This window comes from Pundamilia nyererei, unplaced genomic scaffold, assembly GCF_000239375.1.
Source record: "Pundamilia nyererei isolate P.nyererei 1_Seehausen unplaced genomic scaffold, PunNye1.0 scaffold00280, whole genome shotgun sequence".
NCBI classification, from domain to species: Eukaryota; Metazoa; Chordata; class Actinopteri; order Cichliformes; family Cichlidae; genus Pundamilia; species Pundamilia nyererei.
Window position 1 is genome coordinate 598,070 of NW_005187681.1, and position 12,875 is coordinate 610,944.

The 12,875-nt window shown below is 43.3% G+C and overlaps 2 protein-coding genes across 3 annotated transcripts in view; one reads left to right on the plus strand and one right to left on the minus strand.

The window, feature by feature from the left end:
• Positions 1–2,253, plus strand: part of LOC102211647 (casein kinase I isoform delta-B) — a 6,571-nt gene extending 4,318 nt beyond the window's left edge. Inside the window, exons 7-8 of the mRNA XM_005750613.1 lie at positions 68–138; positions 281–2,253. Of these exons, the coding sequence (XP_005750670.1) occupies positions 68–100 (33 nt within the window). The 3' untranslated portion in view covers positions 101–138; positions 281–2,253. The remainder of the gene's footprint in view (positions 1–67; positions 139–280) is intronic.
• Positions 2,254–2,922: 669 nt separating this feature from the next.
• Positions 2,923–12,875, minus strand: part of LOC102212594 (monocarboxylate transporter 4-like) — a 13,127-nt gene continuing 3,174 nt past the window's right edge. For both annotated transcript variants that reach the window (XM_005750617.1, XM_005750618.1), the window contains 5 exons: positions 5,753–6,006; positions 5,528–5,671; positions 4,759–5,360; positions 4,438–4,618; positions 2,923–3,815 (listed from right to left, as the gene is read on the minus strand). In XM_005750617.1, coding sequence (XP_005750674.1) covers positions 3,508–3,815; positions 4,438–4,618; positions 4,759–5,360; positions 5,528–5,671; positions 5,753–5,975 — 1,458 coding nt within the window. In that variant the 5' untranslated portion in view covers positions 5,976–6,006 and the 3' untranslated portion in view covers positions 2,923–3,507. The remainder of the gene's footprint in view (positions 3,816–4,437; positions 4,619–4,758; positions 5,361–5,527; positions 5,672–5,752; positions 6,007–12,875) is intronic.

Consider the following 12,875-nt stretch of genomic DNA (forward strand, 5'->3'; position numbering starts at 1 on the left):
GTGTTGCTGAGTTGTGTGTTTGGATTCTGACATATTGACTCTGTTCTCTCTCTTCCCTCAACCTCAGAATAGCATTCCCTACGAGCATCACACCAAGTAGACGCTCGCCATGTCCTCGTGTGACAGCGGCAGCGCGGGGTAAGTCCCTTCCAGTGTTCTCGCCGTGTTTGGTGCAGCTCTTCAGCCTGCTGTCTCGGTCGGACGCCGGCTGTGGGGACAGCTGTGTTTTGGAGCGTCATGGTCTGTTCTGACACTGGCTGCTGCTCTGTGTCTCCGTCAGGTGGTGTCTGAGGTACCATCCTCTGGTCTCCAGCTACAAGCTCCTCAACGAGCACCAACAATACAAGCAGTCCGAGCCCTGATCTCCACCATAACGTCTACGGCTCCAGCTCCAGTCACAGACTGACCCTCTGATGCTTTTCCATTTACCTTTGTGATCTGAATCCAGACTGTTGGTTTTCAGGGCTCTTTACTTTTGGGGCCACTTGAACTAGTTTATCAGGGCTGACCCGGCACCGCAGCAGGCTGATCCAAACCATGAGGACCTCACGGACCGCTGCATCAGCCTTCCTCACTGGACGGTTTGTCAGTGAGAACTCTGAATAGGAGCGTCTCGGTCTGAGGGCGGGCGCACTGTTCACACGTTCAGTTTTCATTTCGTCTCATTTGTTAGTGTTGTCGCCGACAGCCATCCCCACACGCTCCTGATTGATTCAGCTGTTTGTGTTAGCGAGTAACTCTAAACCAGGCATCCTGCTGCTCGTGTATGTGAGCTAGCAGCAGCCCAGAGACAGCAGCTGAGAGGCCAGCTTACAGCATGACATCACATTTCCAGCTGCATGCTGTTTTCCATCTTTTTTTACCGTTGGCTAAAAATCACTCATGTACTGTTTTTAGTTTATTCAAGCTGGCAGGTAAATCTTTTTGCTTCGGTGAAAAACTCAGCACTGGTTTTTTGTTGTTGTTTTTAAACAGGATTTTTAAAGTGCTAAAGTTAGCAGGCTAGCTGCAACATAGCTATGCTGCTATGGTGGCGACGCTAACATCTTTATCTTATTGCAAGTTAGTAAATGAGCTGCAGGTGTGTAGATGAGCTGATGTCCTTGTTTCTCCTGCAGCGTGGAGCCGGTTGTTTGGGCAGAACCCGAGCATAAATGTTAGACGCACCCGGGAGAGCAGAAGGTTGTCTTGATTTGGTGTAGGGATGGACTTTGGCAATAAAAAGCTAAATGTAACATAAAAGATTGCACAGAGCACGTTTCGATGCATCGCAGGCGTCCGGATACAAGCCTGAGTGTGAGTTAAACTTAAGAAGACACCTTTGCAGGGGTTGGGTTTCCCCCGAGCGTCCCAGGTTTCTCTGCTCTATCACAAAGAAGCATTGTGTTGGGCAAACACATCATTGGGTATATTTCACCAAAAGTTCTTTCACTGTATATATAATATTCTTACTTTTGAGTTCGTATTGTTTCTGCACTGTGAAACATTTATAATATTAAAGTGTGTTTGGGTTTTTGTGACGTACCAGTGGACAAGAGTCTGAACATGATTCAGGAGTCGCTGCGCCTCCTTGAGGGCAGCAAATGAGAAGCTGAAGGACTCTGTCATCCTGGTGCTGTGACAGCACCGTCTGCACCAACCAGAGTGCGTGCCTCTTTTTCAGAAGTAGTGCATTGGGTTTTTATATGAATGCGTCTTACAGTCGACTGTAATAAAGCTCCATCTCTGCTGTGAAAAGGCTCTGCTGTTGTGTTTTTGATGTGAACCTGTGCGCTCTGCTACGCTCCTTCATCACATCTCTGCTGTGTACACATGAGCCAGGAAAACAGACGGAGCTGCAGCAGTGTGCGCGCTCTGATGTTGGTCTGAGAGAGTCACGCACAGAGCAGCTCTGTAACAGCATCAGGCAGGAGCGAACGCAAGAAGGAGCTGAAACGACATAAAGTTCAAAGTTTGTAGTGCAGCAAAAATCAGGGTATTGCTCCAAACACATGTAGGAGGGAGAATAACTGGGCAGCTTGAGCTATTATATAATATACTACATGTATTATAGGTAAGTTGTTCACTTTGTCTTCACAGTACTGATGTAAGGATCCTTGGGAGGGAGGTAGAAATGTCAAAGTGAGGTCAGAGGTGACGTGTTTAAAATCTTTCTACAGTATTTTCTGTAAATGGACAAACAGCACATGACAGTTTGTAGGTTCTAAAGCTTTTTGTCAAGTTTCCACCAATAAATCATCAAGTTGACTTTGAGGACTTATCATTGATTTATATTTGTCTCTGATAACGGGCAGCACAGTGGTTACACTGTCCTGACAGTTAGCACTGTCCTGAGTTCAGTTCCAGGTTAGGGTATCGAACTCAGGACCCTAACCCCATCAGGCCGGGGTCTGTGTGGAGTCTGTTCTCTCCGGCTTCCTCCCAGAAAGACATGCAGTTAGTGGGGATCGGTGTGAATGGTTGTCTGTGTGTTAGCCCTGCCACGGGCTGGCGACCTGTCCAGGGTGGACCCCGCCTCTCGCCCTATGACAGCTGTGATAGGCTCCAGCCCCCCAACGACCCTGATAGGTGGAAGACGGTGGACGGACTTTGATGACCTCAGTGGGTGTCAGGCAAACTTTGAATGGATTGTTAACACTGGGCCACTCTACATGCCTGTTTCCAGTTATGTTTACAGACACAGTGACACCAACGGCAGGAGTTATGTCACATTATTGTAACTGAGAAACGTCACAGCATTGCTCACAATGTGAGGGCGGGGCTGCAATAACCCTGCTGTGCTTTCATATTAAGACTAATCTGTGTTGACGTTTCTCTGATTATTGTTTCATAATGAAAGGTCAGATATTACCAAACACATATAAAAAACTCATCTAAACAACATGTAGTGTAAAAATAAATGTCTTGGAGACAGCAGCTAATCAGATATTTTAATTGTCAGGTTTGGATTCAGCACATTAAAATAATAAGAAACAGCACTTTATATGTGAAACAGACGACTGTCCAGCAGAGTAAGACAAGCAGGTGAACAGCAGCAGTATATCGTGAAGCCTTTTATGGGCATGTTGGATGACAACAGCCATTCTTTCTAAATATGTTTCCTGTTCTTGTATAATTTACCAAGAAACCGTTGCACAAATGACCCAGAGGAACCCACAGACTGAGCTGCAAACATGTTTTCTTTTATTAGCACGTCAAGCTTCACCCTGAAGACGAGCTGCGTCTGCTCACAGACTCGGAGATGTGATTGAAAGCAGCTGTAGGATGTTTTTTACAGATGAATAAGACCGATAACTAAAAAGATGATTCTACACTCAAAACTGGTGATGAGTTTTTCCTCTTACAGGTGTGGGGCGTTAGAGCCATTTCAGCTGAAAGCAGCTAGTGAACCTGTGACACTTGGATATACATTTGTGATCAAATGTCAGTTCTTTCTTTTTTTTACCGTAGCATCAGATCTTTCTGTGTCCTATCGGTACAATTTATGCTATCTCGCTAATACTAATGTTAATTCCCGGTGTCTTCTGGTGCCTCCGTCACAGTCATGTCTTCCTGGACTTTCAAAACACGGACTTTTCCATTTTCTTTTCCCGTCTGCTCCTTTTTGCCTCCATCGTGTTCTTCGTTTGCCGCCTGGTTGAGGCCCTCCAGCTCAGCGGCGCTTACGGCCATCTCAATCTTAGCCTGTCCATCTTCTCGTTCCCTCCTAATGCAAAGAAAGTTCCCGGTGGCAATGACAAAGGCAGATACTGTCACTTCACAGCCCGCCAACAGGAACACGTACATGTACTGATGGGTAGCGTCCAGGAGCCGACCTGGTGGAGAGTGCAACAGTGTTAGTATGAATGTTGTTCATTGTTCCCGTGATCACTTTATAAAAACAAGGAGTATACTAAGAAAGGGACACATGTAACGGTTGGTTTGTGTCCATGCGTGTTAGAAAGATGGAGCCGAGTACATGACCTAGTGTTTGTCACTGACTATGGATGAACCAAGGGTTGTTATTTTTGGTTTTATCTTAAACAGATACACAAAGTCAACATCTCTGTAAAAGACATGACAGCTGATGTTCTTCGGGAAGTGCTGGGACAGCTATAGCTAGCTTAAAAGCATCTGAAGCTCAAACACTTTAAGTCTGGATCTACTCATGTTGGCTGAGGTGATTAAGTAGTAAACTTCACAGTATAAACCCATCCAGAAAAACCCCACCGTACTAGCTTTCTATTATTTTAATAATTATCATTAATACTGTTTTGCATCGAGGGCAACATGGTGGTTGCAACCCTGTCCTCGGACATTTTCCCATGCAGATGTGAAGAGATGCAGATTAAACTGATAATCTGAGGATTAGGTGTTATTATACAGATGAGATATTTTACTCTAAATGTGGGCGGGATGGTAACAGAGAGAGCACCATCATTGCTTGGATACTCTGACCTGCTCCAGGAGGTCCCACCAGCACAGCAACAGCTTCCATTAGCAGCACCAGGCCGATGGCACTGGAAAACTTCTCTTTCCCCACAATGGCCATGAGGACCTCAAACTGAAGTGCTCCAACCATCCCGTATGATATACCAAAGAAAATACAGAAGACCACCAGCCCAGCATAGTTCTTTGCCTGAAATGAGACAACAGGTTTCACACTACGTATACGGCCCAGTTTACAATATTCACTTATTACGACCCAGATCTGCAATCATTAAGACAACTCGCCAACTGGAAGCATTCTACTTGAAGAGGACTTGACTGCAATGTTACCTGCGATCCTATGATGTCAGTGCACCCATTGAAGATCATAGCGAAGCTGAAGAGATAGACGCTTCGAGGCCGCACACGCTTCATGCCTGCTATGAGTCCTGATGCAGGTCGGGCAAACATATCAACAAATCCTAAGATCGAGAGCAGCAGTGCTGAGTTGGTGTCCTTGTAGCCAAGGCCTTTAGCATAACTGACCACAAACACAGGCGGCACAAACAAGCCTAGCACCATCACAGAAGCTGCAATGGCATAGATTACAAAACCTCTGTCCTTGAACACACTGAAGTCCAATAGTTTCTTCTTTGCCTTCGGTTTGTCTGCAGCCAGCAGAGTGTTTTCTTCCAGCATCTGGGACTTCTTAGGGGTGGACAGGGGCCGCATGAGAGCACCACAGGCACAGCAGTTGAACAGCATGCCTCCTAGTATAAGGAATCCACCCCGCCAACCATACTGGTTTTGGAGACTCTGCCCCAATGGAGACAGACAGCATAGCGCCACAGGGCTGCCTGCTGCTGCCAAGCCATTGGCTAGAGGACGCTTCTCACTGAAGTAGCAGTTCAACATTATCAGAGATGGCTGGAAGTTCATTGCTAGACCCAGACCTGCAGAGAGACGCAAGTATAGAGAAATGAGTCACATTGCAGGGTTAATGAATCATTAATTGATTATTGGATCAATTATTCAATTAAGACAGACAGACTAGTACTTGCCACTCTGAGCATAAATTTGTTCACAAAGTCTAAATATTTAACACTTTTTGTGACTCTACCTGTAATAACTCCAGTGCAGAGGTAAATATGTGTGATGCTTTTGGCAAAGGAAGCCAGAATCATTCCCACTGAAGCAAAGACTCCTCCAACCATCATCACCGGCCTACAGCCAAATCTGTTGACCAGCACGCTGCACAGAGGGCCTAAGAACACAGTTCATCGGTCAGTACACAGAATACGTGTGCAATCAGTTATTAGCAGTTTCATGTGTTATACTTGGGTACCTGTGCCATATAGCATGGCAAGCAGTATTGAGGAGATCCAAGCTGTGGCACTGTAGCCAACCTCAAACTCTTGAATAAGGTCCTTGAAGAAGATGCTGACAGCCTTGGGGAACGCGTATGAGAAGCCAGTGATGACGAAGCATCCCGCCAACACTGCCCAACCCCAGCCTCCATCTGGCGCCTTCACTCCAGGAGGTCCATCATCCAACACCGCTCCTCCCATTATTTTCTGGGAGCTATGATGAGGTCAGTAACTGTAGACACATTGGTACAAAGCACAGACTTAATACAGCCATCAACCAACTCAATGCAAAAGCTGTGCCACAGCTGCAGATTCTTCAATATGTGAGTAAATCATACTAAACAGACTTTGTGACAAAAAGGAAAAATAAAGCAAACATAAGCTGTCTCTCAGGAGCGTCTCCTCAGCCTGCTATGCAGCCTCAGCAAGCTAACAGTGCTGCAAGTTACTGGATCATCAGCACGTACGGCCTTGTCTGGCTGTTTGCTGGTCTGGAGACATCAGCAGTTGTCAGAAATGAATTAAATGTTGCTACCTATCAATCTGTTGGAGGGGTTATAAGGTCATTTCCAAAAATCTGAACTCAATCATGCTACAACAAGGGCAATTTTTTCAAGGAGGAAATCTTCCAGACACTTGCCGATCTTCCAAGTGGATTCTCAGCTAATCCAAGTACAGACCATGCAGTGCTTAGAGAAACCGTAAAGAAACCCTAGAGCTACATTTCAAACTCTACAGTTAAATGTTAAAGTTCATGACAGTACAATCAAACTATCTCCTGTGTCTAACCCAGGGCCAAAATACTAAACTCCTCTTTATTTAAAAAATAATCTCCAGTCAGTTTGTCTGACTCAAGCTTAATGAGCCTTATAATGTCATACAGAGATGCTCTCAGGTGGTAGAGACAGGAGAGCCTTCAGTTTTCAGGCCCCTCTTCTGTGGAACCAGCTTCCAGTTTGGATTCAGGAGACAGACACTATCTCTACTTTCAAGATTAGGCTTCAAACTTTCCTTTTTGCTAAAGCATATAGTTAGGGCTGGACCAGGTGACCCTGAATCCTCCCTTAGTTATGCTGCGATAGACGTAGGCTGCCGGGGGATTCCCATGATGCATTGAGTTTTTCCTTTCCAGTCACCTTTCTCACTCACTATGTATTAACAGACCTCTCTGCATTGAATCATATCTGTTATTAACCTCTGTCTCTCTTCCACAGCATGTCTTTATCCTGTCTTCCTTCTCTCACCCCAACCAATCACAGCAGATGGCCCCGCCCCTCCCTGAGCCTGGTTCTGCTGGAGGTTTCTTCCTGTTAAAAGGGAGTTTTTCCTTCCCACTGTCGCCAAAGTGCTTGCTCATAGGGGGTCATATGATTGTTGGGTTTTTCTCTGTATCTATTATCTCTGGCTGTAGCTCAGGTGGTAGAGCAGGTCATCTACTGATCGGAAGGTTGGTGGTTCGATTCCTGGCTTCCCCTAGTCTGCATGCCAAATATCCTTGGGCAAGATACTAACCCCAAATTGCTCTCCAATGCATCCATCGGAGTATGAATGTGTGTGAATGTTAGCTATAAAGCATTTAGAAAAATGTGCTTTTACGAATATGGGTGAATGCACAAGTTGTGTAAAGCGCTTTGAGTGCTCAGATGAGTAGAAAAGCGTTATATAAGAACCAGTCCATTTACCATTATTATAGGGTCTACTGTACAATATAAAGCGCCTTGAGGCGACTGTTGTTGTGATTTGGCACTGTATTAAATTGAATTGAATAAAGCATGACCAAGAGGCAACGATGACGTGTGGCATGAGAACTATCTTGATGGGTATCCCAGGGACCAGCTGTCATCAAGGTTATGTGGCTTTTTTTCCATTGCCTATGATCAGGAGTGTGCTCATGTCTGCGTTTAAGGAACATCTTCTAGAAACACAGTTCATTTCATTTAGGTGTAGCTGGCTATAGTTGGATAATTAATTTGACTAATTCCAAGTTACATGGAAAAAATAATCACATTTCCTGAATTATTTTTGATCTATTAATTGTCTTTATGAAGTTGTGTTTCTTTTTGTATACCATAAATTAGGCAAGACATTTTCCTTTACAGTGGTGCGCTTTGGCTCTGTTGTCTCACGTCCCTTTTGTTGAACACTTAAAATGAAATTTGGTGTGTGTGGTCCACAATTTACAATAAGTCTGACTGATTATTCAGAGTAAGTATTTCCTTGCTTTGTACCATGCCTGAACACTAGCTTGTGGCTACGGCAGGAACACCCAGACCTCCCTGTCTCAAAGCCATCTCCTCCAGAGCTCCAATCAAATGTCTCTCAGCAGTGTCTCCTCAGTCTGCCCTACTCTATCTCTAAGGAAGAGGCCAGCCACTGTCACGGCGGGGTACGCCAATGTGATGATGCAGTGGACCCAAGAGCAGAGAGGGAAGGAGGTGGAACTAAGTTTTTTTTAAAAAAAGGCACACTGTTTATTTAGGCTGTGAACATGAATACAAAAATAAAGCAGCATGAGCAGTGACAGACTATAATAACTGTGACTAAACTGTGATAACTATGAATGAACTTTGATAAGACGTGAAGGGACGTACCACAGAGAGGAAGACAGAGGACTTATATACAGACAGGAGGAAGTGGAAACACAGCTGACTGAAATGAACATAATGACGCTGCAGGGGAAGTGAAACTAAACACACTGAACAAAGAAACACACGACTCTTTCAAAATAAACCAGGAAACACTGAGAGATGTAGACATGAAGACAAGGACAGACTTACAGAGGGGGACATCGATGGAAACCTAAACAAGTATAAAACTCAACTAAATCCTAACTAATAATGGCAACACGATAACTAAGCACATATTCAGCATAAGAACTCAAAATGCTGCGTCACAGACGGTTAGATTAGGAAAGTAGATCTGCAGGTAAATCGAGAGCTCTGCTTTTACACTATGCCCTCTCTCTTTACCACAACGGGCCGGTGCAGGGTCCGGCTCACTGTGGCCACGCCCCCAATAAGTCCGTCAGTTTCTTCTTTCCCTCCCTAGAAATTCTGTCCATAAAAACTGTGCACAGACTCGGTGACAAAGAGCAGCCCTGGAGGAGTCCAACTTACTGCCAGCAATGCAGACCGGGCTCCTGTAACAGTGTACAGGAAACAAATGGCTCGTAGCAGGTCTATAGAACAAAGTGCTGTATGCTTGGAAAGGACAGTATGACCAGGACCAATTCAGAATCATCAGACAACCTAACATGCATGTCTTTGAATAGTGGGCTCTAATTATACTTATATAAATGAGAAACCTTCAATGACTGTGAGAATATGAGCTTATTGAATTATGACCCTTTGTAAAATTTGAACAAATAAAATGTAAACCTAGGGGGCTTCCGGTGTGGCGGTAGAGCAGTACGGTCGCATAAGTACAGAGCTCCCGCAAGCCAAGTAGATAAACTCCGCTAAAACATGAATTAAAGCGTGAGACAAAACAACTTTGGAAGATGAGCGGAGGGACAACAAAGCAAAGAATAAAAGAACTACGGACACCCAAGGTAAAGACATAAAACACCCGAACAACGAGGACAAGCTAGCACCTGAAGCTAATATGGCCGCGTTTCAAAACGGACTGGATTGTATTAGCAAACAAATTCAATCACTCCAAAACGAATTGAAATCAGACTTCATGACATTCAAAGAAGAAATTACCGGCCAAATGAGACACGAACTGTCTAAATTCAAAGAAGACATCGACCAGCAGTTTAAGAGCATGACTACAGAACTTAGAGAACAAGAAGGGAAATTAGAAGCTGCGCTGACGCACACAGAAGAAATAGAGACGTGGAGCCACGAGGCCAATCAAACCCTGACAGAACTAATGAGAGAACAAAAATCGATGGTGACCAAATTGGATGACTTGGAACTGTGATCCAGACGTAACAATCTGCGGATCTACGGGATACAAGAGGGAACCGAATCTAAGGCAGAATCGCTGGCCCAGTTTCTGGAAGTCTGGCTCAGGGAGGAGCTTAATATTAACATCAACCTCCAGATTCAACACGCACACCGAGCGTTAACCCCGAAACCGGCAGCAGGTCTCCCCCCGAGGTCAGTCGTTGTCAATTTCCAACAATTCACAACCAAAGAGATGATACATAAAAAGGTCAATAGTCACTCTGGACGGAAGCAGGGTTTATTTTGACCACGACTATTCGGCAAGAATGGTGCAAGAACGTAAAGCATACGTGAATATCAAAAAGATATTAAAGAAAGAAGGCATCCGCTTCCAGACTCCTCTCAGCAAGATGCAAGTCCATTGGCCAAATGGAGTGAAAACGTGTGGCAAAGCAGAGGAGGCTGCTAACGACCTGCAAGTGAGAGGATACAACGTGGAAAAAGGGATAAACAGCCAGGAGAGAGAGAGAGCACAGAGGGACGTCTGTCAACCGGGGCAGCGACATGGAAACCGGTCCGGCCCACGTTTGCTGGGGTGGCTCGCAGGCGAGCTCGTGAGAGACTTCAAGAATTTCAGCATAACGATAACCATGCATGAGAGGCGTATATGGAGACGTATGACAACAAGATGGATTTAAGGTGTGTCTGGTAGGATTACATGGAAACACAAAGTTGGCTAGGGATGGACTATATAATATAATAATAAGGACTAGTATGAGTGTGACAATCTTTCGTGAGTCATATCTCATTACTGGAGGGGGGCCCTTTCAATATGAGAGACATACCCCCCAAAAACAAAGAGAGGAACAACAGGTGGGGAAGGTGGCTGGTACCTCTTTATTGAAGTCCTCTTATCTGTACATAGTTAAACTAACTTGTAACTTGTTAATGAAAATGTTTTGTTTAAACAAGGGTTCAATGGAGTGCCTGTGGGGGTCTCAAAAGACAGCCAGTAAATCACAAAAGGATAATGCTCACTACACATGAAGAAATAAAGTGTATGTCCTTAAATGTTAATGGAATCTTTAACCCAGTTAAAAGGGCCAAGATTATGACTAAACTGAAAAAGGAGAAGACACAGATAACTTTCCTACAAGAAACTCATTTATCAAAAATAGAACATGAAAAACTGAGGAAATGTGGGTTCAAAAACACCTTTTACAGCTCTCACACAAACTCTAGGAAAAGAGGGGTTGCAATTCTGATAACTAACTCTCTTAAGTTTCAATCTCACAAAGAAATAAAGGATAAGGAAGGTAGATATGTTATAGTGAAGGGTGTGTTTCATCAAACACTGGTCACATTGATGAATGTGTATGCCCCCCTGAAAGTAATAAGGAATTCTTCACATAAATTTTTGATATTCTTGTGCTACAAGCAGAAGGTATGTGGAGGAGATTTCAATGTGATATTAGATAGTCATTTGGACACAACCAGCCTGAAGAAAAATACAAATTCAATTCCAAAATGAGTAAGATATACATTGGAAGACATTAATTATTTTGATGTCTGGAGAGCTTTCCATCTGCTACAGAGGAATTATAGTCATTATTCAGCAACACATTATGTATATTCAAGAATAGACTACTTCTTTATGCAAAAAGGGAATAGAGATATAATAACAGATTGTTGGATTGGAGTGGCAGATGTGTCGGACCATAGTGCTATCTACTTAAAAATCTATCTTAAAGGTAGACCAAGAAACACAATATGGAGACTAAATGTGGGGCTATTAAACAATAAATCTGTGGTAGAACAAATACAAAAAGATGTCAAAACATATGTAGAAGAAAATGACAACGGTGAAAAAGATCCAGTTTTTCTATGGGACTGTTTGAAGGCAGTTATACGTGGGAAACTAATCGCAATATCAAGTAACCTTAAAAGAGAAAGGATGAAGCAATATAACGAGTATGTAGTTGAAATGTCACAATTGGAGAATAAACACAAACGCAAGGTAGATGTCAAGATACAACAACAAATGAAAGATATTAAGAAGAAAATTAATAATTTACTCTTATATGAAACAGAAGTAAAAGCAAGATATGTAAAACAGAGCTACTATGAATCAGGCCCTAAAGCTGCACGGCTATTGGCAAGATGTTTACAGAAACAACAGTCAACAAATTGTATAATTCTAAGACAGAACAAATGGCACATAACCTAGAAGAGATAGAAAGTATCTTTACCGATTATTATAAGGACCTGTATACCCAAAATGCACTTACTAATAATGACCTAAATGATATCAAAACATTTTTAGATGCCTTAGATCCACCCTCTATTGGAACAATACAAAATGATCGCATGACAGCAAGCGATTGGAAAATTAAGAACAAACAAGGCACCAGGCAGTGATGGGTTTCCTGCCGAATGCTACAAGAAATTTGAAAAAAGAATTGATACCCTTACTCCACCAGACTCTTAATTGGACTCACACTAAACATGTGATTCTCTCCTCTTGGAGGGAGGCAATTATCACGTTGCTGCCAAAACCACAAAAACAAAGAGAATACTGCCAAAATTACAGGCCTATATCAGTGTTAAATGTTGATTATAAAATCGACCCTACAATCCTATCAAATAGGCGTCAGTCGTTTATACCAGACCTGATAGATGAGGACCAAGCAGGTTTTGTCAAAAATAGACAGGCACAAGACAATATCAGAAGGACACATCATACACCAAATACATAAAGACAAGATACCGGCTGCGTTGATAAGTTTAGACGCAGAAAAAGCCTTCGATCGAGTCAGCTGGGACTTCCTGTACCTAACCATGGCAAAGTTCGGGTTCACTATGAAATCAATCCAATGTATTAAATCTCTCTATGACAAACCGACTGCAAGACTAAAAGTTAACGGCTCATTGACAAAGACATTCCAACTAGAGAGAGGAACTAGACAGGGTTGCTGTTTAAGTCCAACCTTATTTGCCTTGTATATTGAGCCATTGGCACAAATGATTAGACAAGACTCCCTAATAACAGGAATAGAAATCAATAAACAAGAGCATGTAATTAGTCTGTTTGCAGAGGACGTGTTGATAGCCCTCAAAAACCCCACAAACTCTTTTATGCAGCTCACAGAAATGTTAGGAAAATTTGGTACGCTTTCTGGCTACAAAGTAAATATACTTAAAACTCAAGTTC